Source organism: Candoia aspera, chromosome 3 (assembly GCF_035149785.1).
Source record: "Candoia aspera isolate rCanAsp1 chromosome 3, rCanAsp1.hap2, whole genome shotgun sequence".
In the NCBI taxonomy this organism is placed as follows: Eukaryota; Metazoa; Chordata; class Lepidosauria; order Squamata; family Boidae; genus Candoia; species Candoia aspera.
Genome location: NC_086155.1, coordinates 134800182 through 134825826, shown reverse-complemented (window position 1 = coordinate 134825826; position 25645 = coordinate 134800182). Strand labels below are relative to the sequence as shown.

Below are 25645 nucleotides of genomic sequence, written 5' to 3'. Positions count from 1 at the left end.
ATAGCATTAGGCAGCTGGGATTGACTGCAGCTACATGTGGAATGCTTACAAAATGGCAAACACGGATTACCATGCAGTATACTGAATAACCCTTAAAATCTTGAATTTGGAACTAACCAAACTAACCACATAATATTATGTGTTAACCCACAAAAACCACCCATAAGACTTCAAGATGAGTGTCAATTTATAAGAAAGCATCATTAGTGAAGAGCTACATGAAATGAACATTTCAAAGCCATCCTAATGGATAAAACATTGTGTGCAGTATGTACCATGCACATTTTCTCATTCAGCAGCTATAAAAAAAATCTATTATTCCCACTTGTTCTCTTGTTTCAGTCTCTCTGGAAGCAGATGCAGACATAAAACTCACTGAGGTTCAGAAAGTAGTAGCAAGCCACAGGAACATAATGTGGGCTTGGAAACATCCCAGGCTCATTTTATTTAGGTTGTGGCACATACGTAACGTGCTGACATCTCTCCCTATTACAGGTAGTCCTCAAGTTACAACGGCAATTGGGACTGGAATTTCTGCCGCTAAGCAATGTGGTTGTAAAGAGTGATGTCATGTGACCACATCGCTTAGTGACAGCAATCCCGGCAGTCCTAGTTGCTGTTGTTAACCGAATCCCACCGGTCATTAGCTGAGGACACAATGATCCAAGCCACTCCCAGCTTGGTCCCTTGCAACCCTGACCCTTGGTAAGGCAAGGGACTGCCTCCTCTTCAATTACTCCCACCCGCCTATCTCCCCCCATCTCTGCTTTTGGCCACCTTGCACTCTGCCGCCTGTACCACCCCTGCCAGCCTTGCCGCCCTGCACTCACTGGCCCTTTTGACCCTGCCAGCCTTGTTGCACCCAGCTGACTTTCACTGTCTTCTTCCTGCCGCTGCTGATGAGGCACACCTGGCCTGGCCCTTTACAAGGCAGCTACTGGCCATGCCAGGCCTTCTTCCCAAGGCCACACCCACCCTTTGTCCAAATCACATGCATCCTTCTTGCGATGTTTTGGAAGGCAGGTGCATGAAAGAAGGTCCTAGCTGCATTGTCACAAAAGAAGGACCCTTCTAGCTAGGGGCTGGGCGGCGGGGGTGGCTGGCAGGCAGACAGCAAAAGGCAGTAGTAAATGTGGGTGGGCCTGAGTGGGCCCGAAATTTGTCCATGTGACCACAGGGATGCTACAACAGCCAGAACATTGAGGACTGGTTGTAAGTCCCTTTGTTCAGCGCTGTCATAATTTCGAATGGATGCTGAATGAATGGACATTAAGGACTACTTGTACCCAGCTTTGTCAGACCTGGGAGAGTGGGGAGTGAGATACTTCTTTCACCCAATATGCTCCTGCATCAAAGATTAGCAGGGCAGGGTTTGCAATATCCCTAAATGGAACCAATAAAACCTCAAAATTAAATACAACACAATTTATAGAAATTGGTAGTTTCATATGAAATGATGTAACTTGCAAGATTGGGCAATCTCCCATGGCTTCAAGCAATTACTTTGCTTATTTGTTTTGACACCTATCCCCTGAAAAGATTGCTGTGCCCTGTACTATTTTAGCAGGAGGAGGCATCTGCAAAAGCTTCTGTTTCTGGCAGTGGATCCTTCACCCTTCCCCTACCAAGATATCCAAAACTTTCTCTGAAGAAAAATTGCTAGACTAAGTGGAGAAGGTTAGTCTTCATATCTACTCTCCTTCTTAACCTTGGGTCTTTAACCCTGAGGTCCAAATTATTAAGATAATTTCTACTCTGAACAGTAAGAAGAAAATCTATTATTTATGAGGTAATATGGATATTGCAAACAAAATTACGGTGTTTGCTTAGCAGTTCAAGAAAGAAGTAAATGTATTACAGAAAAAGGGATTTAATGTGTTGGGATTAACTATATTAAAAGTCACTCCTCAAGTTTGTGCAGAAACATTTGTGATGATCACTGCTTGTAAGCAAAGAAATATGACTGACCAAATAAGTTACACACAATATTGAATTATGGGGCAGGGATCACAAGACAAACGTACACAATCCCTTCAATCAAAGAGATTTATTAGTCTTAAAGTGTTCCAGTCTTTTCTCAATGCTTTCACTAACACTATATTCAAAAAATATTTCAAAGATATTATGCTTACCTAGAAACATCCATATAAGTTAGATAATTTGGAACTGGATACACATCAAGGTGAACAAGTTCTGGAAAAGAAAGACAAATAATATATTGCAAAGATAAATCTAATATCAAACTACTAAAAGTACACCACCTCATATTGCCCAGGTTTATTGAAACAATGTACAAACCATAGCATGGATGACTAAATGATGTCCACCGGGTCATGGCAGAATCAACTGAACAATTAAACAACAAATAGTGAATTCAGTAAAAAATAAAGAACATTTTAATAAGATTCTGAAGAGATTTTACTGAAATAGATGGCATCTTCTCTTATGTGTCCTTAGCTTATATACAACATAGCTCTGTTGCAAAGAAAGGTGTTCATCCTTTATTTTGTCAACTACAATTTGTTTTAACGACTGTAATCCATACAGTGTGTTTTGAAAGTCCATGAAATATTTTTCTGCCCAAGAGCTCTATGATCTATTTCCCATCAGCAAAGAAAACTGTGTTATGGTTTTATCAGTTCACAATGCTATAGCTGGTTTAGCTGGTCTGGTATAGCTAAGATAGAAAATCTCTTCACACAGAAAATTAGCTTCAGTAAGTTTAATCAGGGAGAAGACACCAAGACCTCTGGCTAAATTTTAAAAAGCTTTCTCTAAATGGTCAGATCTTGGGCAAAAACAAGCAACCCTTCTCCTAGTAGTCACTATGCAGAAATATTGGGTGGAGGGGGGCACTGCAGACAAGCAGAAAGAAAATAGGGTGGTGTTGAGATTTTGCAGTCTTGATTTTGAGCTAAATCCTTCTCCCAACACCTATCTCTGTATGCTTCACAAGTGTGTGTTACCTGTGTGAAACAGAGGCACATTCAATCACACAACCCTCCATTTGCAGAGTCTGCTTCTGCAATACTACCCGGGCACAAATTCATCTCCTTGGTGAGAATTAGCCCTCTAGATAAATCAGTGATCTCTCACTTGATTATTTCCCCAAGGCCATCCTCCAAAAAAGAATCTAGTGTACATTATACTATGTTTTACTTCTAGACATGCAATCTATTGAAATGTCCTCTTGACCCCATATTAAGCCTTGACCATGACTAGTAGCTGTAACTACTTTTATACACTAATCTATAATTATATTCCACAGCTGCAGCTCATCCATTCATCTAGATACCATAAAAGTGATTATTTCAAAATGCTTGATTTTTGCTACTACTCATTTGCAATCTGCCCCACCACTCAATTGTATGTTACGCATATGGAGATTCATGCAGGTGGTCTTAAATCAGAGGTTTTTAAAAAGAATCAGTCAGGGCAATGAATCAATCACAACATAGGTCATGAAGCTAGGACTCATCTCGAGAATGATAGTTAGGGGAGTAGAAGATGGCAGGAGAAATGAGAAAATAACTATTGTTGCCCAGCAAAACTGCCCATTTCAACTAACCAGTCAGGATTTCCAGCCAAAGCGGGCTTCAAGATTTGATGGAGATCTTTCCCCCTCCCACAAGTAGCAGTATTATGCAAAACAGAAGTGCACATAATTTACAAGCTGTGAAGAAATTGTTTTAGTTTTCAGGATATAACATGTTTGGTCCAATTTTCAATTCAAGGTAAATTTAGTAACTTTTCCAGCTGCAGCCTGCTGACTTTTTTTAGCAAAAAAAAAAAAAAAAAGGAACTATTATTCAAAAGACAAGCATGTATCACTGTTCTGAATCAGCTTCTCAGCACTGTCACTCTTACATACAGTGGCCATAAGCCCTTTATTATAAAAGACAGTTCTTCATTTCAGAAAGCTGTCCTTTAGATTTATTTTTCAAAAACTTACTTTTGTCCTTTATTTTGGTCATTTAATTTTTACTGTATAAATCATACCACTTAATGCACAGTCTTCAAATTCATGTGAAAAATACAAAAATTGTCTTTAAAATAAGTTTATATATACTGCTTGATTTCAGATATTTTCATTAGCATAGGCTTTTTAGTAAAGTTTTTCTTGGTTTTGCTCTTGAATTTTCCTTTGTAAAGCAAAGTTATAAACATAAACAATTAAAGATTTTTTTATCCTTATGAATCTCTTTCAGTTTTGCCTCTTTTTCAAATTTGTCCTTTATTTTTTCCAAGAAAATATGAACACCGTACTCATAAACTAAGTCAGCTACTGACTTGCCCCCAATCATTCTGAATATCAGAGATAAACTGTCAGCAAAGGAACAGTGACTAACAGTAGAGATTCCAAGATAAACCTGAGGTCAGCTCGGACTAAAGGACAATGATGCATGGGACAAAGGGTACAGAGAATTCGTCTTTTGTTATCAGGAAGATAAAAGGAGGACAAAACATAGAGGCTGTTTCAGAAAGATCTCTGTACATGTTGCTAAGCTTCTCCATGGGAAAAAGTATTGTGGAGACAGATGCTGGCTACTTGCAAGGGAGGCAGACTCTACTTCTCCTTCCATGTATTCAATGCAGGAATCCTCTGAACCCCTTTCAAAGGAGCAGAACTGACTGATGAAAGAAACTTTTTCCCCTGTAGAAAGGGGAAAAAGACAACAAGTGGAAATGGATATAAATGGAATTTAGGAAAATATTAATCAGACAGGAAGCTCTGGCGTGCGCTGGTCCATGAAGTCACGAAGAGTCGGAAACGACTAAACGAATAAACAACATTGATCAGTTTAATGAGGAAGAAGTATTTCCTCTCAACATCAATTAGCCAAATCTTTGGATTAGAATAATGTTCTTCTATGGGATATTATGAAATTTGCACAACTTTCCAGGCCAGTCACTCTATTTTATCTCACAGAGATTATTTAGATTTATAAGTGAGACACTCTGGGAGGTTTAAAAATTGCATTTAAATACCAAGGATTATTATTCATTTCCACCTTACAAGACTCTAAACAGCATGTAAGCAGCACCCTACAACCCTCCAAAATTCTGCTAAATGTTTTATGTAAAGCCAGACTATTAAGGACTGGATTCATCCATAACTTAATATAGCACACAAATCCAGTGCAAGAAGGAAAGGCTAGGAATATTAATTCCTATTTGAACTACCTTCAAAGTGAACATACCATTTGAAGTGGCATAAAGAGCTTTAAGCAAGTATCCACTGATTTTGAGAGTTATCAGCTGGTTTCTTTCACAGTGTAGTATTTCAACATTATTGAAGATGGTTGCATCTAGCTCCCCTAGTTTATTATCCCGAAGATCGAGCTGGGTCACATGATGCAGGAAGTCACTCTCATCTCCCATCAACCTTCTAATCACATTTAACCTAACACAGAAATGGGGGGAAAAAAGACAGCTGGGATCAGTTACATTGAACTTATTTTTTTAGGACGCTGGAAAACAAAAATTGGCTTTTGATTTATCAGTTCCATAGTGTCCTTAGCCAAAAAAAGACAAACTCCCATTTTTCTAGTAATATTTTGATTTTTCTGAAAAGTTTGCATTGATTTATGAGAATTCCTCCTTATTCCTGATTCAATACCCACTTACTTTTAATAATGTACAGGTCAGATGCCCCCGCCCCCCGCCCACAATTATCCACAAGAGGCATTCATTGCTCACTTTAACGTTCCAAGGCAAATCACTAGGTCTCCCAAATTCATTCTTGCTCATTTCACTAGGCCATAAATTAGCAGGCTGCATTTTTAGTGTTTATTTATCATTTTTGTCATAACAAATTTTAAAGACTATAGTAAAGTGATGGCTTTCTAACTTGTCTTAACAATACGTTGATGTATGGAATAAATCATTGATATTTGCTGAACAATACTGGCAGTTGAAAACACATTAACAAAGTTTTGATGATTCAATTGGGATTATCCAAAATCACAAAGGAATGCTGACACATCTAATTTAGGAATTTCATTGGAAAATGCCAACAGGTACAGAATTCAAAACATCATTCTAAGTTCCTTTGGAGTAAAAGGTGGCATAGGGAGTAAAGAGAATGAATAATGTGAGGCTCTTCAAGTATTCAAGTTTTCTACCGCTGGCAAAGCATTATGTGATTATATCTATGTAGTGACAATACAGTGATCCGAAGCTCATTGCTTAAAGAGTAGGACACGTTTTGCATCAAGCCTGTTCATACTGAACCCCAAACAAACAAGCAAAGAGAATTTGTGACTTTTTGCAGAAATAAAAGTCATCTACAGAAAGCTACCAAACTGGGCAAACTGAAATGTCTCTGAATTTTAATTCTCAGTGCTAAGCTGACCAGATAGACTACTCTAAATTGCTTAATCAAAACACTGCTTTGAGATGCAAAGGAAGCTCTGAAAAACTAAGGAAGTAATTGTATAATATTAAAAAAAAATGCATTATTTTCCCCTAAAATGCAGTGCATTTCATGGAACCAATATCCACTAGTAAAAAGGGAGTTAACTGTGCTTTAAGAAGCAGGTTATTCCTACAACCAGAAATACAAATTGTAGCACTTCAGTAAAAATTGTGGAAATAAATGATGCAGTCCAATCTTTTTTTCAAGTTTTGGGCAAATTAATATAGCCCCAATGCCCATAATTATTTCAAGTTCAACACTGCCCCCAAACATTGTACACAGCCTCTCAAAATTAAATTAGAATAATATAACAGGCTGGAGATCTTACACAAATATGGATAGGGGAGAACTGCCTGGACTGTTATTCATGTCCTGAAAAGCTTGCCAAGTTCTGAGCTGATTCTCTACAGTTTCCACTAAAGACATTCAGAAGCTAATAAGGAGCTCATAATAGTTATATTTTAACAATAATATTGAATAATATTTTAACAATGAGCTACATTAGCCATCCCTTTCCTCATCTTTTCCAAAGTTTTCAACAACCTTTCCAAACGTCCCTAGCCAGAGGACACAATGGGTGGGCTAAAGGATTTCCTAAACCTATTTGGAAATCAAAGGTTGAGAAAAGTTAAGGCATTCTATAGCTTTGGCTCATGTTGAGAGTTCCCACAGAACCAATTCATCATGAGCTATCTGTCATCAAGGGGGGAAAAAACCAAGTGAATTAATATCCAACAGAAGAAGTCAGTAACATTGGAGTTAGAAAACTAAATATTTCTGGTTGATTAATACATTTCTCAATTGAAATTACAGACCATTTAATAACAGCAAGCAATTATCTTGCCACAAAGCTATGAACTATTGTGGCAGAACTCAGCCGAAAACTCCACCATTTGAATAAAGAAGCAAGGAAACTAACAAGGTAATTGACAAGGAATGCCCCTGCTGGGAAATTTAGTCATAAATTTCGAGAGTAGATGTTAATCACAGCTGGTATCTTGAAAACAGTTTTTTTTTAAAGGATAAATCAATCTTGGCTTGCCATCATCAATTAAAATAGCCATTTAACACTGATGCATATCCCTTTTTTCAAATGATACGTACCTTAGATCTATATGCTTTATGTGTGGCACTCTCCTTAGTACTGGCAAGCTAAGCATCTCCATGCAATTTCCAGACATACAGAGTTTGTCCATGGCAGTCAGTTTCTCCAGGACTTCAGGAATGTCACTGAATTCATTGAAAGAGAGGCCCAAATAACTAAGCTGATGCATCCTTTCCAACTCTGCTGGAAGGCTCTGGAGGAAGTTCCCATCCAACAAGAAGGTCTGTAAACTTTTGATAAGGAGGAGGAGGAGGAGGAAAGAAATAGCTTATGAAAACTTTACGTCACTAATCAACCATTTATGTCATTATCCAGATTTCTTTTAAACATCAGGCTCAACATCAAGGTCTAGATCAAGGGTCTCAAACTTGCGGAATGCAGACCACATGCAACCCCCCGATACATTTTCTGCAGCCTGCATATACTCACTCTGTTGTGCTGCCCTTCTTCCATCACACACTTGTTTGCTTTCAGTGCTTTTTCCCTCTAAGAAAGCTCAAAAACTTTCTGATGGAAAGGACAGACAGGCAGGGAAGAGAACATGAACATGATGGCGGGAAAGCACCGCCCCTTTTCTTATCTCTGCCTTCCCCCAGCCCAATAGCAGAGAAAGTCTGGCCAGAAGAGCGAGAGAGAAGGCAGTTATGGTGCTGCTACATTTTGCTACTCTTGTTTTGGGAGCTGCAGAGACAAATGAGAGAGAGAGACCCAAAAAGGGAAGAACAGCAATTTTACTCTATATAGGCTTCACTTTTGATTCACAGTAGTTGTTGGAATTCTATCATAATGAGTTTTTAAGATTTTCTATCAAAAGTTCCTGGACTCTTACGTGCCTGTTTAGTTGGTTCCAGTCTAATATGAGTAAGTAATTTTTATATCAGCATATGGAATGTCTTCAGTGTGGCCTTGAGCTAAGGGACTAGTCTACATGCAGTTGGAGATCTCTGATCTAGTTGCTCAAAATTCTGTCACACCTTCGGTCCTGTAAATATCCACAAGTACCTCTGTATAAAGGATATTGCAGATCTTATATGCATATGCATAGCTCTCATTCTAATTTGATATTATTTGTTGGATAAATACTGATGGACACTGCAAACAGGACTACTTGCATAAAATAAGAAACTGGACCTTGATTATACTGAGTTTGTGTGTTGGGGATTGCCTTCTCCTGTAAGGGGCACAATACTAAAATCTAATGCAAGAAGCAATTTTAAAAATTTGAGGGTGGTGGTGGTGAATAAATCAGGAGTTCTGTCTCCAACTCCATTAGATATCTTGCAGCAAGATTGGGGAATTTAAAGCTGCAGGGCCACACATAAGCCCTTGGAAAGGAAATTATATGTATGAGAAGCCTTGTGAAGGATTACTATAGTTTTAAAAGCAAAAGCAAAGCCCCAGGAAGAAAACGGGAAAGCTTGGCCCTACCCATGTGTATGACAATGGTCCCACCCATTATGTGTCATTGCCTCAACACTAAGCCTGATTCCCAAGTACCAAAAGGTTGCCCACTCCAGTCTTATTATGAGATGGGACAGGTTGCAGAGTTGGAAGGTAAGTTGATTGCCCTCATTCAGCAGGATCCATTCCAGGTGCACCTGCCCCTCAACTAAGCTCCCAATCAGTCTTGATATTCTCTCTACAGGTGGTTGTCTTTATGGGAGAAAGTGACATGAAGCCCACTGTCCCTTCTGTAGGCACAGGTCATATCCTTTCTTCATGACCAAACACCATTTGACAATCCACTGAAGGAAGCTGGCATGCCTGAAATTCAGATAGCTTTTACCATCTTCAGTGTATACCTACTTGTTCATATCTCCAACAGCTGCTGGTATACTTCTGAGTGCATTGCAGGACACATTGAGCTCAGTTAAGGTTGGAATGCTGCACACCGCCAAAGGGAAGTCTCCTAAATGATTGTTGGAAAGGTTTAAGCTCCTCAATTTACTGAATCTAGGAGAGAGAGGAAAACCCAGAAAAGGAATAACAAAATAATTAACCTAGTATCAAATGAATACCATATAATTAAGACTACCTTAATAAGGCTGAAAAATCAGACAACTATTATTTCCCCCATACTAAACAAACTAGCAAAAGAGGTTAGGGTGATTTCCATTGTTGACTCTTGATTGATCTCTCATCAGTTATTGTTGAAAGCTGTAGATTTCAAGATGAAGAAAGGTGTGTGTGGTGTGTGTACACAGATGCTAATTTTGTACCATGTAAGGGCTGCATGCTGCAGGAAAAAAGTGATCAAAATGCACACTGCTCAAGGGTTCACTAAAAGTCCCAGAACTATCCCACTAAAAGCCTACAGCTTATGTAAGTCGGCAACTACAGAATTCTTAGAGTCAGTTATGCAGAAGCTTGTCCTGCACAGACACTCTTGGAGGTAAATAAATGTTAAAGCGTAACAGCAGTAGTATCAAAGTTGCAAAACTGGGGATAGGGTCAAAGTTTGAAATCCTCATTATTATTGTTGTTGTTGTTGTTACTGAACTAAGATAGGAGAATTAAACCAATCCTTGCTGGGAACTCTTTGGTTCTTCTTTGAAAGCACTGAAGGAAAATATTCACGGCTTCGTTATCCCAGAGCTGAAAAATCTTTTGAAGACAGGAAGTCTCTCTCTTGATATTTAGCTTATAATCAACCATCTTGTAAATTCACAGTCTTGTAAACAGTGTTGCCCTAACCATTGGGCAATGCAAGCTGGCCATCTCTAACATGATATTTCCATTAAGAGACAAATGGCAATTTATTTACAATATTATGATGGATGCCATTTGGATTTGTTATCTTGGGCTGTTTTGGCAGAGAGTAAAACAACAGACCCACAAAAGTCTTTTGCTAGCTGTCTTGCATACACTTATGTATCAGAGGGAGAGGGATCTGTGGCAGAAAAAAATGAGGCATTTTGCTAGTTTTTACACTGCCAACAATTAATCATTTGTGGAACATCTTTCTTTCCACTTTTAAAAAGATTTTATATCTGATCATGAGCAGTCAATTCTTACTATAGCCAGATATTTACTGGCTATATCAGGCTATTTACTAGCATGTTGTGATTTAATCTAATCTTTCCTTGTCCTATGTCTACATTAATGGCTATATTCAATGACTGCCCCCTCTCCCCTTCTCATAAATTCCTACTACTAATTCAGTTACAGAACATATTGTCTAATACTTTTTTTCCAGTTTTCTTGTGCAACTATGGAACAAAAATCGTATTTGATTATTAAACAAAAACTTAAGGAACTGTTGCTATTCTACGGTGGATTGGGCACCTCAAGCTCTGTTACATTTTCAGCAACATGACTGTGAACGTAGACATTCCCTAGACTCCCTCACCCCATTAACTGCCTAAGTTAGGAGTATTAAATGAGTTAAACATTCTTTGAGCAAAAAACATACTGCCTGACTCATCAGAAACATACTGCAAGCTTCAATAAAATGAGCAACTCATCATTAAGTCTTCAATTAATAGCACTCATCAAAAAATAGATTGTTAGCGCTATAATGAGAAGTTTTCTACCCAGGGCGACTGCTTTTCTACAAGTTCATTTCATAAAGTTTGTGAAACCTCTCCTTGAAATCTACCCAAGGAGAAATAATTCTTTTAATCCTTCTCAAAGATTCAAGTACCTCAAACTTGCCACAGCATCCTAAGAAAGACTTGATTTCAAGTAAAAGTAGAACAGGAGGAGACTATGAAGAGATTACTCAAGAAAGCTAGAGGCTAACCAAGTTAGCCAGCCTGCAAATGTAGCCACATTACTCAGATTGCCTAACAACAGGGATTGTGAGGTATGTCTGCAGATAAATGGCTCACTGAAATGGTTAAATGGCTCAGTGAAAAGATCTGTGTCAGGTTCAGATGGAGAGAGGAAGCGCTTCTCCTGACAAAGTTCACTGAAAGGTTTTATCTTCCCTTCATTAAATCTCACACAATGATGGAATTAATACACATCTCCATGGAAGCAACCACAGCATCAAGAAAGCACTGCAACTTTGAAAAGTCGGCCATCTGAGAGCTATCTCAAAGGTAGCATCCTTCCTTCCCAGTCTGACCCCTTTTCGGGCACAGAAAACTAGGGCAAATGTGAAAGGAATAGAGCTCACTGCCACTATTTAGTAAAATCTTACAGGAGAAAAAATGGATTAGGAAGATACCTCTCAAGAGACCAACCAGGTCAGAGAAATGCAATATTTCTAGCTCTCAGGAGAGCACGTTTGGGATTCTCAGGAAATCACAGGCACAACTTCAGAATGGCTGCCACAGGGACATAGCTATTCATCACATGAGAAAGGGCTGGTGAACAAATTATAATAAGGTAACAACAAAACCACCTTGAGTGTACAAACATGCACCGTAACTTCTACCACATCTTCCCACATCTACTCAAAATAACTTCATCATGCGGCAGCCCAAAATTGGGGAAATGGTCATGAAACCCTCCACCCCACTGACCCCACATCTGTGTTGCTGTCAGTTGCAACAGAAACAAAGCAATGTTGGCTTCTTCACCATCTGCTGCCTCTTTCTTGTTCAGACAACCCTACATACTGCCCATGTAATCGAGACAGGCTTTAGAAATGCTGGGCAGGCCACTTAGTTCAGACTGCAGCAGCAGCCATTTTACCATGGAACTTACTTCCCTGACTTTGGAATCAATCAGTCATTGCATTGAGGACATGTGTAATGAATGCCTATTCTAAAACACTCTCAGACTCATGAGCAGGAATGCAAAGATATCTGATTTATTAAAGAATAGTATGCAGGATCACAGAGAAAGCTGAGAATGATAAAAGCACGCCAAATGCCAACTAAAAACCCTCGGTACAAATGAAATCCCTCCCCCCATAGAATCTTTCCAAGCTCACAATCCCAGGTGCTCCTAACGGTTTCTGATGGTCTGCGGGAAAAGGCCTTGAACAGAGCACATAACCCAAACACATTCCATTGAAATGAACATAGATACAGAGCTTGGCACAAGGTTTCACAGCAGCTCCCTCCCAAACAAAAACGTGTGTCAGCGCCATGGCATGTGAAACGTTACGATGTACAGTGCACATTGAAACAGTGAACATGACATACTGCCCCCACAAAAGATAGAAAACACTAAGCAGCAGGCTTTAAAGGGTACGCCAAGTGGAAACGGCAAATTAAATCAGGGGCATTAACGTGGCAAGCAGACACCCATTCAGGATGAGGGAAGTGTTTCCATCGGACCAGATACTGGAGGGTGCCGCGAAGCTTGCGAGAATCAACAACCTCCTTGACCTCAAAGTGCTGTTGGACGTCAATCATGATCGGAGCAGGAGGAGGAGGTTGGGGATGCCAGTGGGAAGAGTGGTGGACAGGCTTGAGCAAGCTGCAATGGAAAACAGGGTGCAAGCGTTTCAAATTGTGAGGCAGATCCAACTTAACAGTAACTGGATTGATAAGACCAACAATAGGGAAAGGACCAATGAACTTGGGAGCAAGTTTTTTAGAGGGTTGTGGGGACTTGATGAATTTGGTAGATAGACACACTTGATCCCCAATCTTGAAATCGTGTTGCAAAGAACGATGCTTATCGGCTTGAAACTTGTAAGCAGCCTGGGCATCAGCCAAAGCCTGTTGAATCACCGGCCAGGAATCAGCAAGCTTAACAGCCCAGTCAGAAGCAGAACATGTTTGGGGAGGGGGTTGTGGCAGTTCAGGGATGGGAACAAAGTCGTGACCAGAAACCACACGAAAAAGGGTTTGCCTGGTACTCTGATGGACAGCATTGTTGTAAGCCACTTCAGCAAGAGGCAGCAACTCCACCCAATTGTCCTGATGGTGGTTAATGTATGCTCTAAGAAATTGTTCAAGGGCGGAGTTCAAAATCTCAGTAGATCCGTCAGCCTCAGGATGGGACGAGGTGGACAGTTGTGGTTCAATGAGAACAGTCCCAACCACATCTGCCACGTGGTCAAGGTCCTGAGGTAAACGTGACAAAGCATCGGCCAGAAAGTTTTTCTTTCCTGGAATAAATTTTAACTGGAAGTTAAAGCGACTGAAAAATTGAGCCCAGAGAATTTGTTTAGGACTGAGATGCTGGGGTGTGTGGAGGGCTTCCAAATTCCTGTGATCGGTCCAAACTTTGAAAGGGCATTTAGCGCCTTCCAGGAGGTGACGCCAGGCTTCCAAAGCGGCTTTTACAGCAAAAGCTTCCTTTTCCCAAACATGCCACCGGCGTTCGGTTTCAGAAAATTTTCTGGACAGATAAGCGCAGGGTTTTAAGTGATTTTCAGAATCTCTCTGTAACAATATAGCCCCAACTGAGGAGTCAGAAGCATCAACTTGGACCACAAAGGGCGTTCAGGATCGGGGTGCTGTAGAATAGGCTCAGCAGTGAAGAGGGTTTTTTTAACTTCTCAAATGCTGCCTGGCATTCAGGCGTCCAATTCAGCACTGCCCCAGGGTTTTTTACTTTGCGTGTCTCCCCCAAGCCCTTGGTACGGAGTAAATCAGTGAGGGGCAAAGCAATCTCAGCGAACCCCTGGATAAACTGGCGATAGTAATTACTGAACCCGAGGAAACTTTGCAATTGCCTCCGGGTGCAGGGACGTTCCCAACTTAAAATCGCCTGAATTTTTGCAGGGTCCATTTCAATGCCCCTGTCAGACACCCTATAGCCCAGATAGTCAAGTTGGGTTTTGTGAAACTCACATTTGGAAACTTGACATAAAGTTTGGCATCTCTAAGCTTGCTTAACACCAGTTTGAGGAGGCGTTCATGTTCCTCCTCGGTTTCAGTGTAAATGAGAACATCGTCTAAATAAACCAGGACCCCTTTAAACAAATGATCATGTAATACTTCATTAATCAATTGCATGAAGACTCCGGGTGCCCCTGCCAACCCAAAAGGGAGGACTTTGTACTGAAATGAACCCAGTGGACAATTAAAAGCGGTTTTCCGCTCATTTCCAGCTCGTATGCGGATGCGGAAATAGGCTTCACGAAGATCGAGCTTGGAGAAAATCTTGCCCTTAGACAAGTGAGCTAACATGTCCTTCATGAGCGGAAGAGGATACTTGTTGCAAATTGAGATGGAATTTAACCCTCGATAGTCCGTACAGAGTTGAAGTGTGCCATCTTTTTCCCGGAATAGCACAGGGGCCCCAACTGGGGAAGTAGCAGGTTCAATAAACCCCCTTGACAGATTTTTGTCAATAAAGTCCCGTAATGCCTCAAGCTCCTTCTGAGTCATTGGATAAATTTTTGGCTTGGGCAATTGAGCATTGGGAACCAACTCTATTGCACAGTCAGTTTTCCGATGAGGGGTTGGCTGATCTGCTTCCATTTCCCCAAAGACATCTGCAAAGTCTTGGTATCGATCGGGCAAGCCTTCTAAATGTGCCAAACTAGGGCGCGGTGTGGCAATTGCAGCCCTTCCAACCCCCGCACGTGAAGCTCTCTCCGCTGTAGGAGCTTGGTAAAACCCATCCTTAAAAGTCACACTTCTGTGTTCCCAGTTTATATATGGGCTTCGATAGGTCAACCAGGGGATCCCCAGAATTACCAAGGGATTGCCAACAGGTGCCACTACAAATTTTAAAAGTCTCACAGTGGCTGCCCATTTGCATTGCGACAGTTCCAGTGAAATGGGTTGCTGCCCCCCCCCCCGCCGTTGAACCATCCAACTGTGTAAAGATCAAAGGCTGCTGGAGGGGGAAGCTAGGCAGGTCCAAAGCAGCAACCAGATCATTAGACACCTGGAACACCCAGAGTCAACTAAAGCCCAGACCTCTGTAGTCTTTGTGCGGGAGCCCAATTTCACTTTTACTGCTAAAGTGGGACAGTCAGCACTCACCATAGCATCCTTGCGCCCATCCTCCTCCACCTGCCTGCAGGCGCTCTTCATGGCAGGTGGCTGGCGTTTCCCGCCGGCTCCTTAGAGTCATCTTCAGCCTCTCCCGAGAAGTAGAATACTTCCTCAGCGTCGGCTGCACCCTTGGCTGCTGTCATCCGCCGCGAGGGAGGGGGCGATTTGGCCAGCAGCTTGCCCACTCGATCTCCAGCCTTGGCTTTTGGGCAATCAGCTGCTCGATGCCCTTCCTTTCCGCATCGGAGACACTGACCCCTCGCATAGCGCCGATCTCTCTCCTCTTCCCAGGCTCTATAGCCTGGCCGGGCAGCAGTTGCGGCACTTCAGGGGTCCCCTCATGGTGGCTGGTGGTTTGTCAGGTCATCTGGTTTGCATGAAGGTATGCTGGGCGTGCTCAGCCTTGCCGGCCAGACAGATCCATTCATACAATGACTCTGGGTCGTCTCTACACAACGCCCATCGTAGGACGTCCTGGTTGAGTCCCTCTTTAAACCGTTCTATTAAGGTTGACTGAGACCAGTCGGGGATTTTCCCAGCTAAAGCCTTAAACTCCAGGGCGTAATCAGCTACAGACAGCTGGCCCTGAGTAAGATCCTTCAGCGCCTTCTTAGCTCTTGCCTTGGCCAGAGGATCCTCAAAATGCAGCTTTAATGCCCCCATAAAGTCCTCAAAATACTCAAGTTCAGAGGAGTCAGCCTCACTTAACTGAACATACCAGTCAGCCGCTCGACCCTTCAACTTGGTGGCAATGGCAGTTATCTTAGCCTCTTCGGAAGGGAAGTATGCTCCAAACTGCCTCATGTAACTTTTAGCATTGGTTAGGAAGGAAGATAACTTGGTTGGATCCCCATCAAACTTGACAGAAAAGTCTTTCACCCCCACTCCTGTTGGAGCGGAACCGGCGGCTGCTTGAGTGTTTGGGCCCCAGGTTACGGTAGTTGTCGCTCTGCGGGGTGGAGATTCATCCCGGAGCCGTCTCTGGCCCCGCTCTGCTGGCGGTCCGGGTGGATGGGGGATGGTTGCATGAAGCTGGGACCTCCGTCGTGCCTCCCCTGCCCCCCCAATGATAGAGACAGGTTTCTTAACATGTACTCCATCGATTCTATTTTGGCCTCCACTATTCTTAGCCTTTCAGGGATTTGAGATTCCTCCCTCCCTTGCGTGTTAGGCTGTCTAAATTATAGGTTTCACAGCAGCTCCCTCCCAAACAGAAACGCACGTCAGCACCGTGGCATGTGAAACGTTACGATGTACAGTGCACATTGAAACAGTGAAAATGACAACATGACTCTAAGGAAAGTGGCCAAGGTTGCTTTAGGTTTCAGAAGTAAACGTCTGAATGATGTATGGCAGTTTTTGTTCGTTGAGGCCATGCTAGCAAGTTGTGGGCACAACAGCACCATGGACTCCACCATGTCAATCCAGAAACTAGGTTAAACTCATCATAGTTCTTTTGGGCTAATAAAACATAATTTACTCGCTCAAGAATGGGCTGCATGTCAGCAGACCTCCTCTTGATCCTTTTTCTGAATGACTGACTTCAGTAAGGAGAAGCCACAGTGTCTCCCAAATGTGTTAGATTTCAGTGCTGGTTATATATTTTAGAACGTGAGCTTCAGCACATATAGCGATGCCAGGTTGGGAAAGTCAATCTTAGTAAAGTTCTAAGCAGTGGAGAAAAGTCAAGAGTATGGGCAAATAAAGGTGGCAAATCTATCAAATGTTCCCTTGTAGTTATTTTCAAATAAATGAAAAACAGTAACACAAAGCTGAAACTGCTACTTCTTATAGATAAATATCAACTTACCTTTATATATTAAACTCATCTATTTTTACAGAGCAAAATTTTCCAACAGACATTGTTTGTTTCCAACTTCACAAATTACAAAATTCAGCCTTGAGCTTACCTATACAGCAGCAGCATTTATTTTAATTATGTATATGCCCGCCCATCTCGTAACAGTGACTCTGGGTGATGTACAAGGGTTAGACAAAGCACAACATATAATCCACTATGCCCAAGGCTAAAACAATAACCCCAATCACAGAAAATCACATCACCAGCAGCAGAGCTGCTCACCTAACCTGAAACGCCTGTGGAAACAGCCAGCTATCAGGGTAGGGGGCCATCTGGATTTTCAGGAAGATGCATTCCACAGAGCAGGCAGAACTCTGGGGTCCAAAAAGATGGTGTTGTTTGACAGAAGGTACCCATAGCATGCCCTATCCAGTGGGCCAAGCAGAAAAAATGGGAGAGAGGCAGTCCTGCAAATAGCCTGACCCTATGATATGTAGGGCTTTATAGGCAATAACCAGCACCTTGAATTGCACCTGGAAGCCTACTGGGAGCCAGCAGTGTTATATGAGCATATCAAGAAGCTTCAAAAAACGTCTTGCACATGTGGCCACCAAAACTCCTTTTCTGTTCCTTAGAATACCTGGTGACCATGATAGCTAGAAACAAAAGATATAGTCTGTCATTTTAAGGCAAAAAAACTAGTTTAAGAAACTGCACAAGGTCTTTCAAACACAGCTTCCCATGTTAATCACACTTACAGGAGACCTTCTGAAATCAATGGGATTTCACTAAGTTATGACTAACTTAAGTCACTGACTAACGTAAGTCACTGTATCATTAAGTCTGGAGACAAGACTTAATCATTTCTACACATTTTTCTATTCTGAAACTAAAAAATTAGATTATTCATAAGAAAATTGTTAATTTTAATTGAAGCAATTTGTATTCTTCCCTTTTTCGTGGTGGCAAAGCTTCTGTGAGAAAGCATTATTGAAATCAGTTGGGCTTATGTGTGAGTAGAGATGCATGGCACATATACATAAAATCTGTTGATCAGGAATGTTCCGTTTCTCTAGGAACCATGCTAGACCACCTCCTGGACTATGCTGTTCCAGGGGCAGCTTCTTCTGAACAGTTTAGAAGATTGGTTTAACATATTCTTGGTCATGGTTTTCAGAGGAAAGAAGCTGACTTCTGGAAATCACCAAACCGCCCTCATGGCTTGGGAGGAGGTTGGGTATGCTTTCAAGGAAAACAGAATGTTGTGGAACTCTTTGGAATGTTTGGTTCCCAACTTGCACAACCCCAATGCACACTGTACCCCATATTCATTCAACTAAAGGGAAACTCTTCTATTATAATCACCTGGCTTGCTGATCTGAATCCTATAATTGTTAAACATTGTTTCTTGAGAGTGTTCTGTAATAATGGTTCAGCAAACTTATTAAAAACAAGGACAAAATGTAAAATCATATACAAAGCTCTTGGAATACTCATAACCATCATATACAATAATAATTTTCCAGTTGAGGGCAACGTCAGCATAAATCTGTTATGGTTCTACTGCAGGAAAAAATCTCCAAAGTTAACTATTTTTTAAAATGTATTTTAAATTATTTTCTGTGTAATCAGTAAATCTCATTTCATTTTGAAATATCTCCTGTCATTGTCATTTCACAACCTAAGGTCCATCTTTCTTTTATCTTTCTCCAATTCTTTTACTTCTCATAAAAAGAATAATGGAACTTTGAGCATATTCCTGTCTTGAACCTATCAAAGATTTTACCCAAACTATTAACTCAAAAACTCAATTTACTTTACTGAAGCATTATCTAATTTCAAAGGAATGGAATTAAGGAGACTTCTCTACCACCATATATAGATAAGTATCTTCATGCTACATGTTATATTTATCCAGAAACACAATCTACCATTCTAAAAATCTCCTACAATATTCTTGAGCACCTTCCTACATTTACAATCCTTCTAAACAGATTTCAGAACAGATTTTTTTCCTGTTAATAATTTTATTAAAGTTTTTAATAAACATAGTAAAAACTAATACAAACTAAACTAGAAGAAAAAAGAAAAAGAAAAGTTCAAAAGGTGCAGAAAAAAAAAGAAAAAAGTAGAAAAGAAAAGAAAAAGGCAATGAAGACAATAATAAAGAAGTGGATTCCAACCTTCCTCACACTGAGCATAAGCTAATAATACTAACTTTTCACCTTCTTTTAAAGTTACAAATAAAAAAACTTTTTTACCCATAGCCTAACTTTTACCTATGCGCAATCCACAAATCATCATCTTTTCAATCCTAGTTCAGCAAAAAGTCCATTAGGAGTTACCAGAAATATCAAACAAATAATTTATCCCTGGTCATATAGTCCAACTTTATATTCCTTCTTTTTGCTCTGCACAGTCTTGACCTTTAAATCATTCCTATGGCATTGCAGGCTTTGATCTTTCATTACTCTTTGGCATTTAAAAGGAGTCTTCAAAGCTTACACCAGCCTACTTTGTAAATCCCATAAAGAAGGCATTGTCCAGGTTTTCTTGTCGCAGTTGTTCCATGTCCAGCTCCTTTTCTTGATTTGTCTTTTGTATTCCCATTTTGGTAATCTCAATTTTCTTGTCTTCCATGCCTTCAAACTCTATAATGTCTATGTCAGGTAAATGTTTTTTAAAGTTTTTCTCATCATCTTCTAAAAGTTTATCCATTGAAATTTGTGTCCTTTCTGAGTTATTATTATTTCAGTCCACATTTCAAAAAACTCTTTAAGATAAGAAAAAGTTATAGCCGACTTATCCATTTTAACTCTTTTCTGCCTGGTCCTTTAATGCCTTCTAGTGTCCATTTGCAACCTTCATCAAGCTTCAGTTCCTAATATGGTTTTAGTTCTGTTTTAGTCATTTCCCGCAAGTATATTAATTATATACTTGTTTTTCAAATCTTAAAGCAAAAATAACCAATATTCCAAATCTCTCTGATCTCCCAATCCATTTAAAATATTTTAAAATCAAAATCCTTCCTTTTTCTTTTTGCCAATTGCGTATTATTTTAAATTCTTAAGTCTCTGTTTAAAATTTCTTAAATCCGAAGAAGGTAAAAACTCACCAGATGTCAAATTAAGCTCACCATTTTGAAGGTCTCTAATATCCATAAAGTGGTTAAATTGAACATTTCCAAATATGATTTGAAAGTGTATTTGGCTGGCTTAGTGTCCTTATGAAAGGCTCTGCCACTGCTGAGAGCAAAGATGTCGTCTCCCTTGGCTCCTGGTGTCCAAAGGGAGACCACTGTTTTACAGTCTCCTTGCGAGGAGCTGTCCTTCAGAGAGCTCAAGGGTGATCTCCCGATCTCTCCTTCTCTGGAGAGATTCAAGGACCAGCCTGGTTTTTTGTTCTTCACAATGGTCATTGTCTCTGCTCATTTAGCCATGACTCAAACCAGAAGCCCAGAACAGCAGATTTTGATGAACTCAGACAGAAGATAGGTTGGACTCAATGGCTAGGAAATCTGAAGGAGAAAAATGTCCAGAAAGTATGGGAAATCCTGTGGAACAAGATCTTGAAGGGGCAATTGTGAGCAATTCCTAGTACAGGAAAATATGGGAGCTATCTAAAGAGTCTAGCATGAATACATACAGAGCTTTCAAAAATGCTGAAAAGAAAAAACAAAGTCTGTAAGAAAAGGACTTGGGATGTATTGTATAACCAAGGCAGACACCAAAAACTGTAGGGATTGACTAGAAGAAAAACTGTAGGGATTGAGTCAGACAAGCTAAACTGCAGAATGAGCTGAACAAAACAGCTTTCCAGATTGCCCTTCACTGGAGTTCTACAGAGGCTGGACAGCAATCTGTCTGAAATGTTCTCGCAGATCCTGTACCAAGCAGGAGGTTGAACTAGAATATCTGACAATGTATATTTCCAAGGAGTCAGCAGGTTGCCTGATTCAAGGAAAGATTAAGACGAAAAACCAAAATCCCAGAAGCGCTGTTCTAAATAGAAAAGATATACTAACAGTCAGAAAATGACCTATCCAAAAGAAAAGATGAAACAATATATTTAATAGATCTCTGAGAGGCTATAAAATTTGCCTTGACAAAGAGTTCTGTACCATAGAGCTGGTGTGATTCTCTTTGCCCAAGCAAAGAGACAACACAATTTGCCCACATCTCCTACCAGCTACTTGCAAAAGCCAGAACAGAAACTTCTTCCAGCTTTGGCAAGTCCTGCTGCAGAAGGCTGAGAAGAGACCATGACCTTGCAAGATTCTCCAGCGCCAGAAGAGGATTCTGTACGGGGGTTCTGCTGAGGAGAGGCTGCAAAGAAGAGAAACGCCCAACCCAGAACAGCAAAGTAAAGCAAGGTTGCTTCTGCTTTACTCTTAGAAGCCTCCCTTTGAAGATTTGCATAGCCCTGGTAGCTTAAGGGTTGAGACGATGTTTTAGAAGCACTTTTCCAACCCACACTCAGAACCGATTAAAGGGATCACTAAGATTTACTGCTCAGACTATCCCTTTGGGAAACAATGGCCCCTTTGCAGTCCTTTTCAAGTTTGAATGGTTTGAGTACCATGAACATCCTGAAAGTCGCCTCCATCTTGTGATGGTACTCAGCAATAAAACTTTTCAAATCTTATGTGGCTTTGCACACATATAGCATGTTTATTTGCTTATTTAAAAGAAAAATGACTCTGAATTTTATGTACTTCTCCCACCAAGGCGGGGGGGGGGGGGTTAAACAAGAAAAAGCTCATCCATGTACTATTACTGTATCCTCAAAGAATCTAAGAGATGATCCTCTTATTTTAATGGTGAATTATTTGGAGAAAACTGAGCTTTTAGGTAAATATAATAGACTGAACATCCCATTATAAACATACTAGACAACCTGTGACGTGTTGGGTCATCATTCAGATATGTCCTTTACCAGTTTCCTCAATGTCTTCAACAATGGCAGAGCTTCTGATGTCCTGGAAAAGTCCTTAAAAATTCAGGGAGAGGTGTATCTCCCTTGAAAGTAGCCAGTGTTACTGTACAGTACAGTCAAACATCAGGAGTTGACCACAGGAAATGTTTTATGACATTTTGTATTATGTCATAAAATGTTTTATAAAATTGGCCAAATTTCTATTCCACGGGAGTCATGGGTCCTGGATTTTGGACACATTCTGTAAGTTAGCCCGTTTGAGGTACCTTGGTTCAAAAATTGTTGGCGTTTCCCGCAGTTAAAGATTATAAGTATCAAACAGACACCAGAGTTTTAGTTGTATATACTATAGATAGATATGCAGCCACAGTAAATCACCACTGTAACATGGTACAATGCTAGTTTTTTTTTTTTAATTATTGATGATATGGAGCATGCATGACAAGTATTTCAAACAGAACATGGGCAGGTGATTCGTCACATACTTAAGCGGCATTACAAGGCTGCACAGATCAGTCATGGCACTTATTAAAGTTTATGAAAATGGATGGTTAACTTGTCTACATAGGCTTGCTATCAGCATTTTGCTTATACAGTACTGTTTACTTTAAATTTTAGTTGCTGAGTAGCATATTGAAACTCAGAACCTTCAGAATAGTCTTTTTTCTCCTCAAGAGTATGACTTATCTTTGCCAGACACTCAAGTGATGTTAAGAGATCACAATATATGCATGAGAAGACATTACACACTGGGGCAAACTTGACCTTCAAAAAGGTACGGCATCCACTTGAATCAAAATAGAACAGGACTGCTGGCACATAAAAAATGTGGCAGAGCAAATTTAAAACTGAATCCTGGAGGCAAGATGAAAGGAGCCCAGAACAACTTGTTCAAGGTTCGTAATCTCTAAGGATAGCAATGAAAACAGGTTCGACTCTCCAAATGGGGGTGATTTAGAAATAGGCTAGGAATGCGTAACAGACCAAAGTAGGTAGGTAGAAAAGGCCACAAGAGAAAATAAACCTGAGACCTATGGACTGAGATAACTTACATAATAGGGGTAGATAACCTAGTTTTCTCCAGATACTTTGGACTTCACATTACTACTGTATGCTCCCAGCTAGCATGGCCACTGGCAATGAACCAAGGGAACTGCAATCAACAATACCTAAAAGGCACCAAGATCCCTATCCCTGTTGTACAGTTATTTCTCTGCAAAAAATCAAAACCTCTAAATCAAAATAGTGATAATATGTTGCTTGATTTTAAGAAAAAAAAATTGGACACAATAGAAATGAATATGAAATAAAGAGAATTTTATTTTATTTTTATTTATTAGAAATTTACATGGCCGCCTATCTTATACAAGATGAGCCACCTAGGATTATAATCAGTAAAAGCAGAATAAATAAAACCAACCAAACCTCATGGCAACACTCAACCTTAGCACTGCAATATCCCATAAAAAACAAATTTTATAAGAAATTTATTAAAAATTTATACATTTATAAAATTCTACATATTCAAGCATTTCCTGGACTCACTAAATCAGGAAGATACGGCCTTACTGGATGCAAAGTCTAAACAAAGATGTTGGTATTGCTCTAAATGTCAGTCAGAGCATAGCATCAAAGTAACTTGAGAATTAGAAAGGGCAGTTTCCTTCACAGTCAGTGCCAATATTAACCCACAATATAATTTAGGGCTAATATTGCTTAGGAACTTGCTGAATTGGAGAACAAATGGATTCGGGTCGTGGGGAAACAATTACTACTTAACTTTGATAAAGACCAGTCTGCCCTATTCTAGTGCCATCCAGATTTGTTAGGACTACAGATACTAGAAATTCCAGCCACTTTGGCCAATACATCTTGTCTCAACATATCCGGAAGGTACTAGATTGGGGAAGGCTCAGGTACACTGATAAAGGGATATTCCAGTCACAGTTAAGATGTAGTATTTTTAGACATCTTAAAAGACTATCCTTAAACAGCTGTCATGAAAGCAACCAGAAAAGAAGCAACTGAAGATAATCCTACTTGGTGGCCTGCACCTAATGTAAGATGTGAGTTTTACTGAATTTACTGAAAACAGTGACCAGTGTCATCAAAATAGGGATCGCAGTGTTGAAAACGTAAACACAGAGGTTTTCTTCCTACCTCTCAGAACTCAAAGGTCACTCAACAACACTGAGAGGCAGAAGATCTAGGAGAGACAAATGGCAATATTTCTCTTAACAGTTCAGTTATGAAATGTTCCTACTATAGGATAATGACCCCCAATGTTGATAGCAATAAAAGGGATTACAAAAAAGCAAATGGGGTCCACCTGGAAACCTGTCACATATTACCTCCAATATTAGAATCTGCATGTCTCTGCATAACATTTACTGGGAACACAAGAAAGAGGGTGTTACTGCACCATGCTTGCAGGCTTCCCATTTAAATCTGGCTGGTCACCGTGGGAGAAGAACATTCTGGACTATAGGCCTTTGCTGTGTTCCTCTCAATGGTTCAAACAGTGATATCCACTAGTTTGACCAAAATATTCATTCCATCCCATGCAGATTAAGATCCGTACACATTAGAAGTTTTGCCGAAGGGAGGATGTGTGTCTGTGTGTGTCTGTCTGTCCTTAGAATGTGAGAAAGCCCCATCTGTCCATCCATCTGCCCTTAAAATGTGAAAAAGCCACAGCCTCTTACACTGAAATTTCAAGAAAGATAGCTATTAACTCCTCAGGATACAGATGACTGCAATGCTTCATTTTAACTTGTTATTTTCCTTAGGCTTACCTAAAGATAATGCTCGAGGAATATAATATACTGCAACAACAAAAGCCTAATCGCTTTCTTTTGAAGCAGACAAATCGCCACAGATGAGAGATGAAAGCAGGAGTCTATCCAAAGTTCAAGTGTTTGCTCTACAGACAACAGAACTTTTGTACTCATGACAAGAACAGTCTAACGATAAGAAAGGAGAACGGCTGGATACAGGAGACATTTTATTTATGTTAGTAAAATGAAACAACAAATCAAGGGTATTTTATTGTTCAGTTGCAGAAAGTTTCCCTCGACCAGACACATACATATACAACCTCTAAAAGCAGGGCATTTACAGAGCAACAGTATGTTGCTATATCCAGTCAAGCTGCCCCACTGAGCTTAGGTCTAAAGCCAAGCCACCAATCAACTGTATTCTCCTTTACTCTGCACTAACAAGTGTGTTCCCTAAACGGAGAAGCATAACTTGTCCCTTTATGTACACACAGTACGAAAGCTCCCTAGCTCTTTGACAGCACACCTTTCTACTGTGTTGTAACAATTCAAAGAAATGTTTTAATGTAGCACAATTTTCAGCTTCTGTAGTCCAAAGTGGCAACTGCAAATCAGGAAAACTGTAGTAGTCATAACATTTTGAGCATAAAGCTTTTTCATTAGAAAGCTGCAGCACTGTTCCTTCCACAAAAAATACACATTACCACTATGAGCATGGGCACACACATGCATTCACACACACAAAGGATAACTTGG

The 25645-nt window shown here is 40.2% G+C and overlaps 1 protein-coding gene across 1 annotated transcript in view; it reads right to left on the bottom strand.

The window, feature by feature from the left end:
• The window catches only part of PHLPP1 (PH domain and leucine rich repeat protein phosphatase 1), a 167909-nt gene that overhangs the window by 38788 nt on the left and 103476 nt on the right, over positions 1–25645 (bottom strand). The window contains exons 5-8 of the mRNA XM_063298791.1: positions 9330–9476; positions 7523–7753; positions 5202–5404; positions 2133–2193 (exon numbers count right to left, since the gene is read on the bottom strand). Of these exons, the coding sequence (XP_063154861.1) occupies positions 2133–2193; positions 5202–5404; positions 7523–7753; positions 9330–9476 (642 nt within the window). The remainder of the gene's footprint in view (positions 1–2132; positions 2194–5201; positions 5405–7522; positions 7754–9329; positions 9477–25645) is intronic.